We start from the raw sequence: 21447 nt of genomic DNA on the forward strand, positions 1-21447 counted from the left end.
CACGCAGTAGCTGTGTTTTTAGAATCAGGTAATACTACATGATACGGTTCTTCACATAATCAATAATTTGTTAATATCCACTTTCTCTATATATATTTTGTAGAGCCCAAGAGGACTTAGGTATCCCCTTTAATAGTAACTTTGTAAGTAAAGTGCATCCTAAGATGATCCAATTACAATAAAACCATTAAGTCACAGGACCAAATATATTTTCTAAAGACATATTTGCTAACCAGCAGTTCCATTAACCTCATGTTATACACGCCAATGGAACTATAAAAGAAATTATTCTCCCAAACTATGTCTAAAGAAGTTGGGCATGATGATCGGAGGTTAAGACAGAAGGATCGCTTAAGCCCATGAGTTCAAGAGAAACCTAGGCAACATAATGAGATCCTCTCTCAAAGAAAGAGAAAACACAAGTGAGGGTATAGCGCAGTGGCAAAGAACATGGCTAACATTCGTGACGCCCTGGGTTTAATTCCCAGGGTCACAACTAAAAACAGAGAAACCTTCAAAACTATGTCAAAGATTTCATTTTAAGAGTTATGAAGAATGTTTACTGTTGGAAAATTAAAATAGAAAACAAAAACAAAAACAAATCCTTTCTCGTAACTCCAGGAAACGAAATCTCAAATAAGAAACTTAAATTTCTGGATATAAATTATCTATGAAAAACACACAGCTAACATCACACTTAACTGTGAAAGTCTGTTTTTCCCATAAGATGAAAAACAAAACAAGGATTTATACTCTTGTCACTTCTATTCAACATTGTACTGGAGGTTCTAACCAGGTTTCTAATCAAGAAAATGTGATAAAGCCCATATTGGAAATGAAAAAAGTAAAAATATATCTATTTATAAATGCCTTAATTTTGTATATAGAATATCCTAATAAACCAATTTCAAAACTATGAAAACTAATAAAAAGTTCAGCAAGTTTGCAGAATGCAAAATTGCTACACAAAAATCAACTGTACTTCTAAATACTAAACATGTGTTATTTGATCATTTGTAATACCATCAAAAAATGCAAATACATTTAACAAAAAAAGTGTAAATGTGTACTCTGAAAACTAAATAACATGGTTGTAAGTAATATAAGAAGTTCTAAATAAATCCCATGTTCATGAATTTTAAGAGTCTCTATTATGATAGCCATATGTTCCTAACTAATCTGCACTCTTGTGACCAGTATTCATCATTATACTGGAGGTTCCAGTCAGGGCAACTGGTCAAGAAAATGAAGTAAAAGGCTTCCAGATTGGACATGAAAAGAAGTAAAACATACTCATTTTCATACGTGAAAGTCATATGTGAAAGACCTAATTTTGTATATAGAAAATCCTAAGAAATCCAACTTAAGAACTATTAAAACTAATAAACAAGTTCAGCAAACCTAAAAGTTTTAATAAATTATCCTTATCAGAATCTCAAATGGTTTCTTTGTGGAAATTCATATGGTATTCCTTTTTTTTTTTTTTAAGAGAGAGAGAGAGAGGAGAGAGAGAGAATTTTTTAATATTTATTTTTTAGTTATTGGCGGACACAACATCTTTGTTGGTATGTGGTGCTGAGGATCAAACCCGGGCCGCACGCATGCGAGGCGAGCGCGCTACCGCTTGAGCCACATCCCCAGCCCCTTTTTCTTTTTTTTTAAATATTTATTTTTTAGAAGTAGTTGGACACAATACCTTTATTTTGTTTATTTATTTTTATGTGGTGCTGAGGATCCAAACCCACGGCCTTGCACGTGCTAGACGAGTATGCTATAGCTGAGCCCCAATCCCAGCCCCTCATATGGAATTTCTACAGACTAAAATTTGCATGGATATTTTAAGAAGTTGGAGGGTCAAATTATCTTGAAAAGGAAGAACAAAGTTGGATGAATCACACTTCCCAATTTCAAAACTTAGTCAAAGCTATAATTAAAACAGTATAATACTGGCATAAACATAGATCAAATCAATGGATAGAACTGAGAGTCCAGAAACAAACCCACATTTATAGTCAACTGACTTTATTTTGTTTTCTCATGCATGCTAAGCAAGCACTTTACCACTGACCTATATCCCAAGTCCCTTTTATTTTTGAGCAAGGGTCCAACCAAGGCTTCCCTTGAACTTGGGATCCTCCTGTATTATCCTTCAGAGTAGCTAGATTACAGGTGTGAGTCACAGAGCCCAGGTGTGAGTCACTGATTTTTGTAAGAGTACCAAGACAATTCAATGGATAAAGAACATTTTTTTTTTTTTACCAGCAAATATTGCTGGGAAAACAGATAATCACACGCAAAAGAATGAAGTTGAGCTTCTATCTCACATGACATACAAAAATGTACCATAATAGATCAAAGACCTAAGTATAAGAGCTAAAAATTAAAAAAAAAAAAAAAAAGTGGGAAAATCTTGTGACTTTGAATTAGGCAAGGATTTCTTAGATGTGACACAGAAAGCAAAAGCAACAAAAGAAAAAAATAGATAATTTTGATCTTGCAAAGCATACCAAAAGAAAGCATACCATCAGAAAAGTGAACAGTCATCTAGTAAAAATAATTAGAGAGATATTTACAAATCATTTACCTGGTAAGGGGTTAATATCTAGAAAATATAAAGGAGCACAACTCAGCAACAGAGAAAAAAAATCAACCCAATTATAAATGGGCAAAGGATCTGAATAGCCATTTCTCCAAAGATATACAAGTGGCCAATAAGCACATGAAAAGATGCTTAACATCAATTAGCTATCAGGAAAATGAAAAACAAAACCATAGTAAGCTATCACTTCACTCACTAGGATAATAAGACATACAAGGCTGGAGTTATAGCTCAGTTGTAGAGTGCTTGTGCAAGGCTCTCAGGATTGAACTCCTAGCAACACAAAAAATAAAAGACTGTAAGAAGTGTTGGTAAAAAAAAAAAAAAAAAAGAAGTGTTGGTGTTGTGTGGAGAAACTAGAATCCTATACACTGCTGGCAGAAATGTAAAATGGTACAGCTGCTTTGAAAAACACTCTGGTAGTTCCTCCAAAGGATAAAGATAGAATTACTCTATGACCCAATATTATTCATAATAATGTAACTTTCAAAAAGCAGAAACAATCAAAATGTCTATCACCTGATAAATGGATTTTAAAAACCATGGTATAATCATAAAATATTATTCATCAATAAAAAAGGACATGAAGTATTGGTAATATTCTACATTATAAATGAATTTTTAAAAAAAATATTTGTTGATTGACCTTTATTTATTTATTTATATGTGGTGCTGAGACTCAAACCCAGTGCCTCACGCATGCCAGGCAAATGCGCTACCACTGAGCCATAACTCCAGCCCTATGAATGAATTTTTTAAATACAATTTGGGGGTGTGTGTGCTAGGGATCAAACCCAGAATGTCATGTGTGATAGGTAAGCACTCTACCACTGAGCTATATCCCCAGCCCAGCTATGATTCCAATTATATGAATAGTTCAGAACAGACAAATCTATTATAGAAATAAAAAGTTATTGGTGGTTGTTTATGGCTGGAGGAGAGGAGAGTTTGTGGGGAAAAGAGAGTAAATGCTAATGGATACAGGATTTGGGGGAAGGTAATAAAAATGCTCTAAAATGTGGTAAAGATTGCACAACTCTGTGAATATATTACAACTGCTGAATTGTACATTTTAAATATGTGAACTATTTAGTACATAAATTATATCTCCATAAAGCTGCTACTGAAAATAGTAAAGGGAATATTAATAGCTAAATGAATCCTGCTAGAATTTGAATATTCAGCTAATTATTCTTCAAATTGATATTTGTTAGCTCTGTTCAATATTTATTTTTGATGCTATAAGTTGGACCAACTTATTTGCCATTTCGTTATTTCAGTTAGCTGAAAAAAGCATATGCATTTATTTACACAATAAATTATTTATGATCTGTAACATATCTAAAATGATTAGAGACTATAAGAAATGCAAGCCAATGAGGCTTAACTGAGAAGCTAGTAGGGGAGTTTAACAAGTAATGGTAAACACTTTGAATGATGATAAAAATCAGCATGCTAAGTATCTGAAAAATGATACAGAAAACAAACTTTCTTAAGAGTTAAGTAGAGGGAAAACTGCCTTAACCAGGATAGATTCTAATGATCAATGCCTCTGGAGGTATCTTTGGTGTAACTTAACCATTAGCAAATAATCTGAAACTCTCTTCTCTGAATTTACTTCTGCTTCTGTAAAATGAAGTGGCTGAAATACGTAATAGCTCAAGTTTCTTCTATCTCCAAAGTTTTAATATCAACTTTCAGATGTCAATGTAGAACAGTTGTAAAAATTAACAATTTGGTCAAGCTAAACTGTAAACAGAATGGCAAACTGATACAAATAAAAAGCATAACACACAACAATTTCAATTGTTTAGCCATATCTGCATTTTACACATTCTATAAGTAAAGTAATCACTGCAGCATGACTACTTCGATATACTTAAGTGTCCCGGATGAAATGTGAGTTGAATGTATTATCCTTATGAGGCAAAAGCTGGCCCCAATCTTTACAAAGCTTTCCTTTGAAGAGCTAAACTAGAAGCCAGAAGTGTCATCTAGTCTCCATTTCTCTGGGTTCATTATTTAGATGAAGCCTACCCCACTCTGACACAGAACTCACCATTCCTTACTGCAATGTATACCAAAAATTTCACATATTTGTGGCATGCGTGGCCTCTGTCTAGGTTCACATCTTTATATTGGCCCTTACTACTCTGCTAAGAGGAAAGATGGAAAACTAAATCCAAAGGAAAAGCATTTTCCCTTATGTCCTAGATCAGAACTATCCTTATCACATCTCCCTTCCAATGGAATCCGGCACTGTGGTCTACTAAGAAGGAATTCCTAAAAACCCTTCACGGGACAGATCATAACCAACCTAGAATCAATCTGATCCAAGGCAAATGACCGCACCTCCTAACTCCAGGTAGTTGTTTTAAAATGAGAAGCTGGCAATTGCTAGGGATGGATTGATGAAACATTGTTTTCCATTAGTAATAATTGTAAATCAGAGATAGAGAAGGGGAAGGGACTAATTCCCATTGGAGGTAGCTTAACAATGTCGTGTGTGTGTGTGTGTGTGTGTTGCTGGGGATTGAACCCAGGGCCCTTGTGCATGCAAGGCAAGCACTCTACCAACTGAGCTATATCCCGAGCCCAGAAACATCTTTATTGTACATGAATAATAATTTATATCAAGTGATAATGCCTGACAAAATGTTTTAGCAAATTTTAAAGTTTTACTTAAAATCTTTTAAAAGACTTTAGAAGAAAACAAAGGTTAGTTTTTAAAACTTTCAAAACAGGAAATTAAAATAGATATATGTTCAGAAAACTAACAAACTTGTTGCTAAAGTATTTTTATTGCATCTTATTTTAAAATACATAAATTGTTTCTAAATTTCAAGGGAATGTAAAACAGTATATGTATTACCAAATTACTATAGCACATCACACAAAATTCCATCCCGTTCACTGACAACTCTATATTGTTGAGTTATGATCACTCACAAATTATCTCTGCCTTCATATTAATTTTATTTTGAAAAACCTAATATAATTTTTTAGGTTTAATGGTGGAACAATAATGATATTTAAGTCCATTAAGACTAAGGAGAATCCTACAACTTTAGTTTTTCGCCTGTAACTATATCAATGATAAAGTCACTTCTTGTGAAGTCATGTCCCAGCTTTATTATATACAAAGTTTTACCAATATTTTAGTAAAATATTGGTAAATATTTTTTACTTTGTTTACAACTATAATCTAAGTTTTGCTTTCTATCCATAAAAGAGGGAGACAGATACCATAGTGTGGAGAGAATAGTACCTAAGAACTCTTCACAGTCATTTACTTTTCTTATTTGTATCATCTTCAGATAAGTACAAACTGTATTTAAATTAAGACAATGTACACTATTGTACATTTGATCTTATTTTGTTTTTTATTTTTGTTTGGTTTTGGTACCAGGGATTGAACCCAGGAGCGCTCAATCACTAAGCCACATCCCCAGCCCATTGTTTAATTTTATTTTGAGACAGGGTCTCACTGAGTTGCCTAACACCTTGCTTTGGGTGAAACTGACTTTGAACTTGTGATCCTCCTGATAGTCTCCAAAACTGCTGGGATTACAGGCGTGAGCTACCACACCTGGCTTTATTTTGTTAAGCACAAATATTTTATATTTATTTTGGTAAGTTTGTTTTATGTCTTACTTAAACTGGTATGTAAAATTCCCAGTGAAGTTTAGTTTTTGAAATGACAGAAACATGCCTAAATCAGTTTTAAAGTAGTGACTATCTGAAACTTTAAAAATAAACACAAACAGAGCAAACCCACCCAGATGTCATAACCTTATGTAAAATTATAGTTACACTGATTTAAAGTCAATATACTAGAAAGTAATATTTCTGCATACATCCTTTAATGAGTATCTGCTGGAAACACAACTACATTGAGTGGTAGAAAAATCTCTAACAGAATAGAAGACACATGCAGTACCTCCAAAATGCATAAAGTCTAACAGCACCATGAGAACACATCATCTAAACATTAGAAGAATCTAAATATAATTAGTGCACAAAAGAGCCTATTTTTCATTACAATTATCAAACTGTTATCAAAATTTACCAGTATGAAAATAACTTCACCAATTTATATGTCTGTTGTGAACTCTCAAAAATATGATAGCAGTTATTTATCAGTATAGTACTGAATATCTAAGGATCATAAAACTGTAATGAGCAAAATAAGTTTTCAGTATTACATTTCAGTGTTAGATTTCAATAGCACTGGAATACTATAAAATTAACTATATCAAAGAGAATTTTAGGTAGCTTTAAATCTTTTAAAAATATCTATTATTTATTATTTGTAAGAAAAACACAAGTATATTCTAGAGTTCCACTCAGTGGACACTATGAAGCAACCAAAAAATCCCTGGAGCAAGAGAGCAAAGATTTCCTGCATACACGTATGCTATCTATCAGGATATACCTACTTTATAGCTAATCTAAGACTATTATTTCAAAGGATGGTCTGAAGACTTCAGTGGGTCAATATATATTTATCAATCTCAAAAGGACTTTATCATTTAGGTTAAAAGTAATTTTTAAAGAAAGAAACAATTTAGATGAAAATATCATTTCCCTAAAGAAATTAGTAAATGTTTTGACCTTGTGATTCATCTATTTTACATATTTTTAAACTTTTAAAAACATTTAGAGACGTACACTCAAAAAGAAATAATTCAAAAAAAAAAAAGAAAGAATTCACTGAATCTTATTTGATGAAGGTATTTTTGCATAGTTATGACACTAACATAAAACAATACAATAGCACTTGACTAAGAAGTATTGAGCAGCTCATAACATATAAAATTTAGTTAAGCAGCAGTATAATTAAAAATCAAAGAAAGTGGGGCTGGAAATATATCTCAATGGTAGAGTGCCTGCCTAGCATGCATGAGGCCCTGGGTTCAATCCCCAGAACACACACACAAACACACACACACACACACACACACACACACACAGAAAGTAATACATGATTCGAGGTGACCTATAATGCCACTGAATGAAATAAACACAAAAAGTTGTAATAGCTTAGTACATAAATGTTTAAAAGTTAAAAACTAATTTTAAGAACTATGTGGATGAAATTAAATGTCTGGAAATTACTTTAAGAATGATACAGTGGTAGATGAATAGATGGTGGATGAGATGAAATGAGACTGGTCGTATTTTCATGCCAATTAAAGTTGGGTGATATGTTCACAGGAGTTCACTATTCTGTCTCATATGGTTAAAATTTTTGTAATAAAAGGTTATAATTAAAATTAAAAGTAAAAAATCCTGCTTATCTCTCTGCAGCTATGCAATAACATTTTTAAAATAAATAAAGCCTACAAAGAGTAAAGAACAAAAATAACCACATTAATCACATCACCCAAAATTTCAGGGCTAAATGAAAATCAAGGTCTTCTTTTAGTATATTAATTAATGAATTAATGAGATTTAGGAATAAAATTTGAATTTTAAGAAGAGCACAAGTACCTACTATTGCAGTCATAAGTCAAATTGACAGGCTACATCACTGTTTCCATGTTTTGGTTTTTTAAAAATATATAGCTATCCTAGTTACTTTGCTCTTTATACTGCAGCAAAATAATATCAACCAGGAGAAAAATATTGGCAAAACTGTTTTTGATATTATTTTTTCAAACAAATACTGAGGAAGGAATGAAAAATAATGTAAGCCTTAAAAACATAAGATTTTAATTGTCTTCTTTTGCCATGGGGAGATAAAAAAAGAATATCCAATTTAAATACTTGGGAGTTTCGGATTTGAATAAAATTTTTTTCTAATATTCTTTGTCTCTAATTCATGAAACACTTATTTCTTTGCTGGGTATTTGACTTAAATATACTATTCACTGACTGACAGCACATATTAGGGTCAAAAGAGCTGAGCTGTCAACTCTCAGGTTTTACTAATGAACTATATTATCTAGGACACTCTCCTAAATGCTGGGATTTAATCTTCTCACAAGCCAAAGTCACATACTTTTGAACTTGGAACATTTTACACTGTAATCACACACACACATGTATGTATGTAGATATGCAGATTAGTAAAATAGTTTCTATTATTTTTTTCTTTTATTGTGGTGGGGATTGAACCCAGGGCCTTATGCATGATAGGCAAGTGCTCTACTACTGCGCTATATTCCCAGGCCACTTTTATTTTTTCCCCAAATTTTGAAATAGGGTCTCACTAAGTTAGAGCTTGGTCTCAAATTTGCTATCCTACTGTCTCAGTCTCCCCAGTAGATAGGATTGCAGCCATGAGTCATGGACCACTGACCCAATTTTTACCTTTTTAAATTATTTTTTAGTTGTACTTGGACACAATACCTTTATTTTATTTATATTTATGTGGTGCTGAGGATTGAACCCAGAGCCTTGCACATGCTAGGCAAGCGCTCTACCACTGAGCCACAACCCCAGTCCCCTAATTTTCACTCTTAATGTTACTATTACTCTCCTATTTTCTACTTGATTTCATTTTCAGGACCCCATAAATAATGCATTAAACTGATTTCAAACTACCACAGTTTGGAAAATCCTGAATTACATCATCTTCGAGGTCTCTTCCTTCTATCTCTGACAGGCTAGGATTCTAACGTTAGCTGTAATATGATCTACCTCAGGTGGCAATCTGTTTTCAGTCAAGTAACTGGCTGAAAATTTATTAATATAAAATTAAAACAAGTTCAGAGAATCAATCTTCTAAAAATCCTATAGTCAAGTATTCTTAATAAGAAAAACTTTTAAGATTATAATGCCTTTAACACAATCAGAGGTCTGTCAAGTATCTCCCTGGCTAATCTATAAATTCCCTAACTAAAGAAGCTGTATCTTCAAATCAAAGTGACTCCCAAGAACACAGTCAGTTAGATAAAGTCTAATTCCTCATAAGTAATGCCAAGTACAAGAACTAACAAAGTAAAAATTTAGAAAATTTTAGGTATATAAGTTAGAAATAACTTTTACAAATGTTTAAAGTTTTTATTTCTAATTGTCACAGTATTCAATGCAGATATCTCAATTTAAATTTAAAGAAATTAAATTTAAAGAAATCAAGTACAATTATTTTAGTGCAGTTAAGTCTATTATATGGATATGTTAAATATATTTTTATTAAAAGAAGGAAATGTAAAACATTTTAGTTTTGTTAAAAGACTATATATTTAACAAATCATAAAGTCTTCAGATTAGAGGAACTAAAAATTTTCCCATGTGTAATCATCTTTATAGCTATAAAAATGTTTATACTATAGCAGATAAAGCATAAAATCCATTAACTCCAGAATACATGTTTAATATAAAATTATTAGCATTTTGAGCAACAAATGGGAACAGCTTCACAAATAGTTCTCCTCTCTACTCATTCCTAAAAAAACTCTCTCATTTTTCTTCTTTTTCACTCTGATCATGAGGTCTCTTAATGTTATACTCTATTATACTCAATCCTATGTCCCTAATATTTAACAAATTTCAATCAAAATTAAGATTCTTATAAATGAGTTTGAAATACCTCACTTCACAATTCTTTATATGCCAAAGAATGAGATTTTTTAAATAATGGAACCCCAAAAACATATGCAATAAAAGAAGACTGTTTCCTTAATTTTAACCAAAACTGAGTGAAAAGCATTCAAGGAAAGATATAAATTAACTTTAAGACAGATTACTGATAGATATTTGTTTTTTATCTGCAATGCTACAATGTCATAGATTTCCTTATATTCTAAAAATACCACAGTATGACCAATAATCAATGTAACTAGTTTGATACACATTTAGGACAAACTGTCTTTTTAGAGTATCAAATTGTTTTAAAATTCAGAAAAGCAAATGAAGTATTATCTCCTATTGGTGTCCAAACATAAATCTACTATGCTAGAAGTTTCTCCTCTTTCTTCCTTTGAAATTATGTGATGATATTACCTCTAAGACTAAGGTAAAGCCTAATTTCAGAATGGAAAATCTATTTAAAAAAAAAAACAATTTAAAAGAAACCAGGCTAACAAAAGAGGCCTTTAAGGGGCTATGTTTTAAAAATAGAAGGGATTAACAGTATTTTGTTTCACTGAAAAACATTTTCTCTGTAACTAGCTTAATACTCCTTTTTCTTTTTTAAAAATATTTTTTAGTTGTCGATGGACCTTTATTTTATTTATTTGTATGTGGTGCTAAGAATCGAACCTAGTGCCTCACACATGCTAGGCAAGCGCACCTCCACTGAGCTACAACCCCAGCCCAATACTCCTTTTTCTACATAGGTAAAGGAAATGTTTACTCTGACCCATCCAGGCAACTATAAACAATACATTAAAAGAAGTCTGACCTGGAATTTTTCACTCAGAGGATATGAGTTCTGAAGTAACTTCAGAGTTTCTGAAACCAAACAAACTTCCATATTTACACATTTTACTTAATCATGATTGGTGAATTGAATCTGTACCTATGTGAAAATGGCAATGCATTCTGAGTTGGTTCAGCCCTTGGCTCTGAGTTCTGTGTCACATCAGGTGTTCTTTCATCATCTGTCCCATTGATACTTTCGGGTGTTAAAGGAGACTGAAGATCCCCGCCTGCTGATTCCTTAAGGAAAGGGATGGAGGAAGGAGGGGGGAAAAAAAAGGAGTTATACTTTTGTTCAAGTACACATATCATATTAAAGTTAAAACTGACTGTGATGTAGCCTTTTTATAAACCAAACTTCCACTGAAATTTCAAGTCTTAAAGTTGAAAGTGAATTTTTGAAGCAAAACAACTCATAAGAAAACTCACTGAAACACAATTTAGAAATGTAAACAATTAGAAATGTAGTTTCAAAGAAATGAAAAACTTTTGGTTTATTGTAAGTAAAAAAAAAAAAAGATGCAAAAAATTACTTCAGAAAAAAATGGCACAAAAATGCAAGGAGATATGATTTTATTTTGGAGGAAGAAGCAGGCAATAGGAGGGGTTGAGGAAAAGAAGAGAATAGAAGTGGAGGAAGGCAAAGCGGAGAATGAAATTTGCAATAAATTTAAATTTTTCTTATCTTCCCTGTTTTTCAATTCCTACAAAGCTATTTAGAAAAGCAACCAGAAATACCTCTATAATGAATCATGCAAGATATTAATACATTTCAGCTTTTTAAATTGGTATTCATAACAGAATTATTTTTTGTCATAACTTGTCTTTTTTTTTTTTTACTTTTAATCAAGATTTGTCTGTCAAAGTAAATTTATCACTTTGGAAAATAAATTATAAAGCTCAATTTGACACTCTTATGTCTGCTATCATCCAATTACTCAAAGTTGTTATTAGAAACCAGAATGAAGGATAATTTGATAAACCTGTTAACCAGGAGTAGGCCCTAGCACCAGACTGTTAAACAGCAGCTTGGGGTACCTCTTATGATACCTGGGCTGTACTGAAATACTCATCTATAGTGAGGTAGAAAATGAAAACTTAAGTGTCTAACAGAGTGGTTAGGTATGATCATAATCTGCCAATTTGAAAGAAATAAAAAAAGTTAGATATTATCAATATAGGAAAATGCTAATAATCGGAAAAATGAGAATATAAAGCAGTATCTAGGTTATGATAACCCATATACTTTAAAAATGTACATGAACAGCTAAAAACATGCAAAAATATTAATTGTGATAAATTTTTCTTTTATGGGACTTCTGGCTTACTATTACTATGTGCTTTTTGTTTCATATTTAAATAAACTATAAATTAGACAAGCTATCAATGATGAAAAAGAAGTTTTTCTTTTTTTGAGACAGGGTCTCACTATGTGGCTAGGGTGATGCTCGCTGTCCTGAGCCTCCCAAGTGCTCGACTTCAGGTGAGCACAACCAGGCAAAGCAAAAGAACAGTTTCTTAATTTCGCATTATCATTTATCCATTTTTCAATTATTAATGGAATATCTATTTAACCTTCAATGTTATTCTTTATTAAATCTTTCTCCTAAATTCTTTTTGTTTCCATTAACTAACAGATCATGAGAGAATAAAGTCTACAGTATAGTATGACAACATTAAATTGCTTTACAACAAAGTCAAATCATTTTAGGTGAATAATAGGAACAATATCCACAAAGTGACTACACTTCTTGGTCAGTCATGGGCCATATTAATTAGTCAGAGAAAGCTTAAGCAGCCAGTAAAAAAACATGAGATTATCATCTTTGGTATTAATAAGTCAGGTCTGCCCCCCAATCCCCCCTCCCCCTGCCAGACAGGTCAAAGCAAACTAAGTCAATCAAGGTTGGCTGTCTAACTTACTAAACAGTTAAGTTGGCCATGATTTTATTTAATAGAAATGATAATACAAACAAATTACCTTGTTAAACTAAAAGGGCATCCCTAGGATTAGCAATTAAGGGATTTAAGAATTTTCCAGAAGCAATGGAGAAGAACAAGGAGGACGAAAGGAGATTAGGATTGAGAGAGAGGAACAGGAGCAACATTTTTACCTCCTTCTGGGGTAAATACTCCTGTTTCTACAGGATAAAATAAACATAATGGAATTGAAGCAGGGGAACTAGTTAGGAAGGCTATGAATATTGATGCTGCAGAAGTAGGAAGACCACTGTCAGAGGCAAATTAAAGTGAGAAGGAAGGGGAAGATGAAAGGGATAGAGATTACAATAATTTCAACATGTCAATGCAGCAGACTTTTCTTCAGAGAACTAGAATATTAACTATTGTTAACTAAAGAGATATTTAGTTATCCTAGATAATTATACCTAAAATGAAAAACAAAAAATCTACTCAAAGTATAGTTAAAAAAAATAGTTAATATGTGCCCATGGGAACAAGAAAAGGCTCCATAAAAGCATAAAAGGAAAATAAAAACCCCTTTCTTTCCAACTATACAAAAGTAGTCTATGAATAGCCAAGTGTTTTGTGAAAACTTCTAGACATTGTGTATATGCTGAAAATAGCCCTGTGAAATTTGTTTTTTAATTTAACATATTCTAAATATCTAGTTCTTTTTCTATCTAAAGTTTGTGTTAATTTTCTGAATAATCAACTTTCGTTATTCTTTTAAAAAATACTCTTCTCTGTCCACAAACCAACATTTTATATCTTTGAGTCAAAAGTTAAAATAAAAAACTTGAGGTTTATAATTATTAGAGTACAAAATTTGTGGAAAAAAAGGATAACTGCTCTTTAGGAAGAAATTCTTAAGCTAATACGGCTGATATTTACATGATATCAATTAAAATGTTTGAGATATATATATACACACACACACACACACACATACACATGTGTCTGTATTCATATCTATATGTATATATAAACCAACACTGATAATTGAAAAATGCAAAAAAAGTAAATGTAAACAAAAAGAGATCTAATGAGGCCTCTATTATCTTTATATCTTATTTTGAGAAAATAAAACCACTTATGTCTCACTTTGCTTCTCACAGTTTCTGGGAAACTCCCCATGCTTCCCACCAAAACAAATAATCTACAATCAGAAAAAGAAAAATGATAGTTAAAATAAATACAAATGTATTTTTGGAAATTAAAATCTGAGTGAATATTAAGAAGGCTGACTGACATGTCCAGATCATTAAAAAAAAAAAATTAAAAAGTGTAGATATAAAAGTCAAGAAATGCTTGGTAAGAATTCTTTTTCATTATCAATTTATGAAATGGCAAGAAAGAAAAAAATAAAAAACTAAGAATATTCTAAATCATGTGAAAAAGAAACTAATGTATCCAGCACTCTGGGACCAGCCTTCAGGGTGTTATGACGACCAACTCTGGGAGACGGAGTAGTGGGGACCTGGGGCATCATTGTCCTTCCGCCCTAGACAGACCCAGTACCACTATCACCTTCCCTTTAATCCAAACAAAGCCTGAAATTAAAATTCCTGTTCAAGTTTTCTCCTTTTTGACTTAAGTAAGACAGGATTGGCTGGGCATGAAGGCACATACTTTGGGTAAGACCTTGTCTCAAGAAACAAAAAAGAGGGCTATAGATGTAGCTCAGTGGTAGAGCACTTGCCTGGCATTTATGAGGACTTGGGACTCAATCCCCAGTATCACTTAAAACAAAAACAAAAACAGTAAACAGGATCCTTTATCATTTAACATTCATGGGAGACCCATTCCACTCCAGTTTTTCATACTTGAATGAAGATGAGAACCCCAGTCTTTCCTAATCAGAGGCTCTGACAGGAAAAACTGGGAGAGGAGCTAACAATTTTTGAGATTCCAGTCAGTAGAGATAGAGGCAAGAGACCAGAAGAGCAAACAGACACATAAAGGAAGATGGGGCCAAGACCTCAAGACGTATTTCCTAACCTTCTGTTGTAAATTATTCCCTATACTTAGTCACCATCTAGAGTCACGATTTTTTAAAATCCCATTTTAATATCCACAGAGGTATTGCAGAGCTGGGGGTGTATCTCAGTGGTTGTGCACTGGCTAGTATGCATAAAGACCTGTGTTCAATTCCCATCACTGTGAAAATCAAACAATCAATCAATCTGACTCTCTAGATTAACCCATGCTCTTCCTTTCCTATTGTACAGCATAACAACTGAACGATGATGGTCAGAGCTATAGGGTTAATCTCCACTCTGTTTATGAATTTTGTACCCACCTGTTGCACTAAATGCTTGACAAAGAGCAAACTTCATTTGTTCCAAACCAATTTATGGCAACTGAATAGCATGTGTTATATATTATAATAAACAACTGGCAGAAAAATGACAAAAACTGACATTCATATGTATTTACATCAAGATACTGAATAAAAATTATATTATTAGATTTAAACTTACAAATTTTAAAGTAATTTTTTTTAACTTTCTCACATTAACTGACTTTTTAAATTAACAGATTATTAACTGGTTTTGGTTCCAACAGGTGAGAGAGCTTATGCTTCTGTCCTCCCATCCCATTCTCTTTCTACCTGCTCTTCAAACTCATCAAGACTTCTTACAGTCTCTTTAACCTCTGCTATAATGGTCCCTTTCCAGGCTCATCTCAGCTTTAACTCTCTATGTACTAAGTCAAGTGTATAATCCTAGCTCAAGAGTCTAAGAATGGGGAATTGGCTAACTGCTCTAAATGCCAGACTCCTTTCATCTCAAGGCTTTAGGGAGGTGGAATGGTTACCCACAGCACTATTTTTCTCAAAGATGGTCCCCAGACCAAAAGCATATGCATCCTCTGAGAAAAGGTAACAAAAAGGCAAATACTTGGGCCCCATATCAGACCTACTAAATAAACAACACTGTGAGTGGGACTCAGCAATTTGTATTTTAACAAGTCTTCCAGGAAATTTTGATTCAGGATTTATACGATTAAGGTAAATGTCTTTTCTAGATAACTGTTATGTGCCAGATATTATTTTATTCCTTTATATCATTATCCTCACCTTTACAACCACATCATCAAGAACAGTTGTCCATATTTCTTGAGCATTCATTTAATATATACTAAGCATTTTCTGATCCCCATTTAATTTTGACAATAACTCTAAGAAGGATATGTCATTCATATTTACATTTTATAGACCAAAAAACCCCCCCCTAAAAACAGCAACTTGTCTTAAGTTCATAAAAGTAGTAAAGATTGGAGCCAAGATTCATACTTAGAATGAATGGCCTACAGCCCACATTATTAATTATGACCTGACACTGTCGTTATCATATTTTTCTTCACATCAATTCTGTAAAATAAGTAATGTAACACTCATTTTACAGATGTGCAAACACACTAGGTTAAACAACTTTCCCAAGATCATAACGTGACAGAAAAAGGACACATGTCTTTTTCTGACTCAAATATTCATACTCTTAGCAGGCGAAGTGGCACACTCCTGTAATCCCATTGTCTTGGGAAGCTGTCGCAGGAGGATCACAAGTTTAAAGCCTGCCTCAGCAAAAGCAAGGCACTAAGCAACTCAGTGAGACCCTGTCTCTAAATAAAATATGAAATAGGGCTAGGGATGTAGCTCGATGGTTGTATGCCCCTGAGTTCAATCCCCACTACCAAAAAAAAAAAATGTATACTCTTAAGCAGTGTGTTACCTTCAAACCAAACAAAAGCTATGACCAATTGTTTATTATCATCCATTATTCCACTTAATCACTTATTGATTATCCTATTTAACTTCCTTTTTGCTGAATCCCTAAGTCTATTTTTCAGGCAAAACATTAATGAAAAAGACTGGGTAAAACAGTAAATCAGGTAGGGCAAGAATTGCTGGGGGCCATAAGATTCACACAAGACAAATATTACAAATTGTCACAAAAGGAGTAAAGGTAGCATTGTGGTTTGGATTTTATAGGCCCATAGGCTAAATGCTTGGTTAACAGCACGTTGAAGGGTGGTAGAACCTTTAGCAGTTGAGGCAGAGTAGAAAGAAGTTAGGTCATTGGAGGCATGCCTTGCAAGGGATACTGGGACTCCAATTACTACTTCTCCGTCTTTGCTTTCTGCCTGCCACGAGGGGAACAGTTTGCTCCACAATGACGCACTGTGTTGACACAGGGCCAAAGCAACAGGGTCAAATGATCATACACTACTAACACCTCTGAAAACTGGAACCAAAATAAATTTATCCTCTTTTAAGTTGTTTAAGTCAGATATTTTGCCACGGTGAAGGAAAACTGATGAACACAGGGAGAAAAGAGAAATTAAATTTTTTGTTCTTAGTATTCCTCTGGCTAGGAATACATTAAATCAATGATAAAATTTCAATGTTTTGTAAAGATAAATTAAGGTCTGTATATTTTGGCTCTCAAATGTTGATGAACTTAACATATTTCTTTATTCTTTTATATTTCACAGAATTTCCCAAATATAAGCATCTTCGATACTCCCTTTGATTAAAAAAATCTGTCTACCATTAGATATTAACTAAAAAAGTACATTTTTATATCCACTTTGGAAATTAATTTTGCTATTTCCACAAATTTTGATCTGAAATGAACAAGGCTCATAAATAAAAATAGAAATGAAATACTACCTGTGAAGGTGTACTGGTAAGTTCCATCTTCTCTTGTGATTTCTCCTTTGCCAGGCGAGCAGCTTCTTTAAATTCCTGAAACTTTTCTGCAAACTGAATGTATAAAGACTGTATACATTAGCCAAACTCACAGTGCCCAATTTTACTGTATTTGTCTTTCATTTTCTGAATAATTAACATACAAACACTGTAGCCTTCAAAGCAATTATAGCTTATAATATGAAAAAGAAGCCCTACAACAAACATTCATTGGGTATAACATACTTTGACAAATTTTCATTCAAAAGCGTCACTATATAATGAAGTTAGAATGTGGTGTCAGCTAGCTTATCTATATACCTCCTTGGTTGCTCAAAAATAATGTACTAAAACTAGTAAAAATAGCATACTAGGGGATGGGTTTGTGGCTCAGTGGTAGAGCAACTGCCTCACATGTGTGGGGTACTGGATTTGATCCTCGATACCACATGGAAATTAATGAATAAAATAGGAGTGTTGCATCCATCTACAACTAAAAAAAATAGCATACTATATTGTTTATCACTGAGAAAATTGAATTTCTTAAGTACTTATAAAAATCACAGTACTAAAAAATGCTTTTAATTAAGTCATTTTATTTTCAATGTTATAAATAGTAACATTTACTATTATCACTAACTGACAAATAAAAATTCATTTCCAAATATTTCTAAGCAACTGAGGTACACCACCAGAAAAAGATAATACACTCTACATAGGTCTTTTAAGATTGGTAATTTCAAAACAAAAATTTCTGCTCATAAAATACTAATTCTTAGAAACCTACAGAAAACCATAAAACATCATGCCTACAAATATTACCCATTTTAAATGTTTGTGAAGTGAGGCTAATATATGACTATTAGCAGAGAGTAACAAAACAACTAAATTTAAAAACCTAAATTGTCTGTGTAACTTTAAATACCTGTTAGAGTTGGTAATAAAAATATGAAATTATAGCTTCCTTTACAAGCTCACACAAGCAAGCACTGATTTCAGTTTTGGGAAGGAAAGTTTTGGGAGGAAAGGACTGATTTGCCCTGAGAGATTGAGGAGAGTCAAAATTTAATTCATTAAAGGAAAAAGTGATTCTTTTGTAAAATCTATATCTTTGTGACTCAGTGCTAAACATAAACAAGATGTTCCAACTGTTGGACTTAAATAGGCTTTAAAATGAGGCAGACTAAGTTCTATTAGCTATATTTTAAAAAATCTCTGTATTTTATGATATGTCATCATCACAACTTTCCCTTCTTATTTTAACCTTGTCACCTCCACATCCAGGGAGATAGACCAAGGAACTGAATCTGTGCTACTATACTTCTCTAGTGAAACAGAATATCCTCTTACATGAAAAAAAAAAAAAATTTAATACAAAGCTAAAGTCTAAACATTGGTGGAAATGAAAGAAAAACAATTTAAATTAAATTCTCTTTATATAATCATGGTTTCTCTTCTGCTAATTTAACATTGCAAAATATTTTATGTTTAAAATCCTTTCAACTTCATAAATACTATGGCTTATTTTTATATCTTTAGTTTTCAGCAAAAGAAAAACATGATGGCTTTAGTTGCCATAACAACAAATACAACTTAAGTAAGCCGGCTAATGATCCAAGTATAGCTGGAATTCTGCTCACATCAATCAACCTTAGGCGACCATACATTTCTTCCAATCATGAAGCTTCCCTTTGTTTTGAGAGGCGTTATCTACAATTGTCTTCAGAGCATTCTCCAAACCCTTGTAATGCTTTGACTCACTCATGGTTTTTTAATAAAACAAACCAGAATATTTATATGCTTGCTTCATTTATGTAAGTGATTATAAATTCCTTTGAGTTCCCTACAATTTGAAAAGCACCGAAATTAATCCTCAAGGTAGCTTGGAAAATAAATCATAATTTTTGTCTGGATCTGTGGATCAACACATTCACAAGATGCTGATCTTAACACTCTTTGAGCTACAAATCCAATACATAAATGAATCAGACTTGCCTCCAGGAGCTTAAGGGATGTTTCTCAATATTCAATCTACCTTAAAATAACAGGGTTCACACTAGTAATAATTGGTTAAAAGTATTAGCTAACTTTTTTTTTTTTTTGAGAGAGAGAGAGAGCGAGAAGAGAAAAGAAGAGAATTTTTTAATATTTATTTTTCAATTTTCGGTGGACACATCTTTATTTTTTTAAATTTTTATGTGGTGCTGAGGATCGAACCCAGCGCCCGGCGCGTACCAGGCAAGCTCGTTACCGCTTGAGTCCCCAACCCAGTATTAGCTAACTTTAATGAGAAAAAAAATCTTGAAAAATAAAAGCCATTCTCAGACAAAAATACCAAATAAGAGACAGTGATGGACAGAATTTAATAAACTATTCCTTTACTATATTAGCTAGCTGCTCAGTAATTCGAAAGATGTAACAAAGAATTTATCATCAAAATTACTTAGGCCTGGGGCGGGGGTTGTGGCTCAGCAGTAGAGCACTTGCCTAGCATATGTGAGGCCCGGTTAGATCTTCAGCACCACATAAAAATAAATAAATAAGTAAAGTTACTGTGTCCAAATACAACTAAAAAATTAATATTTAAAAAAAATTACTTAGGCCTAAAAATCATCTTGTGCACGTTTACTTGAGAAATCAATCCACAATTTAGTTCTTGTACTATAAAATCAAGAAATTCAACAAGTGGAATATTCTTTTTGGCGGGGAGGGGAGTGAAGTATGTGTGTTATTTTCAGCTCCAGTTTTAATAGACAGTTCCAAAAGAAAAGTTCTAAAAAGGTTCTGAGTAACAACAAATGTGTTAGAATAAACATAATTTTCCAAGGGAATTGTTGATGGAAGGGCAATGCTCCATGTTATGTTGAGATACTTTGAATCTAAAACTCATAACTATACTACACTTCCAGAAATATATTTCTGGAATAAGGCATGCGTAAGAGAAACAAAATCACATAACCCTTATTTGTTTTAATCATTGTAAAGAGAATGACTAATAATCACAAAGGCAAAAGTTAAAATAGTCTTAAAATTGAGCTTCAAACTATAATTAATACACCTGAAAACATTAGTGTTAAGTAAGAAATGTCTATAACTAAAGGAGAACAAAGTAGATTATTTCAACTATTGAACTATGTATAATATTCACTAAAGTATAAGCTTTTCTAAAAGCTCATTTTAAAAAATATGAATGATATCTGCAATAAATTGCTAAGGTAATTTTTTAAAATGTTGATGGGACCTTTATTTTATTCATTTATTTATATGCGGTGCTAAGAATGGAACCCAGTGCCTCACACATGCTACGCAAGTGCTCTACCACTGAGCCACAACCCCAGCCCCTTAAGGTAAATATTAACAGTGTCCATCTACAAGAGCCTGGTCACTCTGCACTTGCACAATTTTAATTCTCAAGTCATCAGAATCTGTGTACACCAAATCATACACAAAATGTTTCAAACATGGTGTTATCTTTTTAACAGAATACTTCAAACACAGCAGTTTTATCATAAATCTTTAGGTCTGGTGGGTGCAAAATATGGAAAGCAGAGTAAAATTCATCTTCTTGATCATCTTAATATCCTGAGATTGTTTCCTTTTCCTTATATATTCTTTCTGTATAATATCCATAAGAACTCTAGGTGCTACTGGTATGAACACGGCATGGCTTCTGCTTATAGCAAGGCCAACTGCTTTATTTCCAGTAGTTAGTCTGGTGATGTTTCATGTTTTATTGGCTGTTCTGGCCAAAGTAATTTACTTGGTTAGTATTACCCAAGTCCTCATGTGACCACTGGATCCCACTCTGTATTGCATTAGAGAGTTC

The 21447-nt window shown here is 32.8% G+C and overlaps 1 protein-coding gene across 3 annotated transcripts in view; it reads right to left on the minus strand.

Moving 5' to 3' along the window:
- Window positions 1–21447, minus strand: part of Homer1 (homer scaffold protein 1) — a 141092-nt gene that overhangs the window by 58058 nt on the left and 61587 nt on the right. For 2 of the 3 annotated variants that reach the window (XM_048800189.1, XM_048800188.1), the window contains exons 4-5: window positions 17604–17711; window positions 11067–11206 (exon numbers count right to left, since the gene is read on the minus strand). In XM_048800189.1, coding sequence (XP_048656146.1) covers window positions 11067–11206; window positions 17604–17711 — 248 coding nt within the window. The remainder of the gene's footprint in view (window positions 1–11066; window positions 11207–17603; window positions 17712–21447) is intronic. The other variant, XM_015497837.2, reaches the window with a different exon arrangement.

The sequence above is a fragment of the Marmota marmota genome, unplaced genomic scaffold (assembly GCF_001458135.2).
Source record: "Marmota marmota marmota unplaced genomic scaffold, marMar, whole genome shotgun sequence".
Lineage (NCBI taxonomy): Eukaryota > Metazoa > Chordata > Mammalia > Rodentia > Sciuridae > Marmota > Marmota marmota.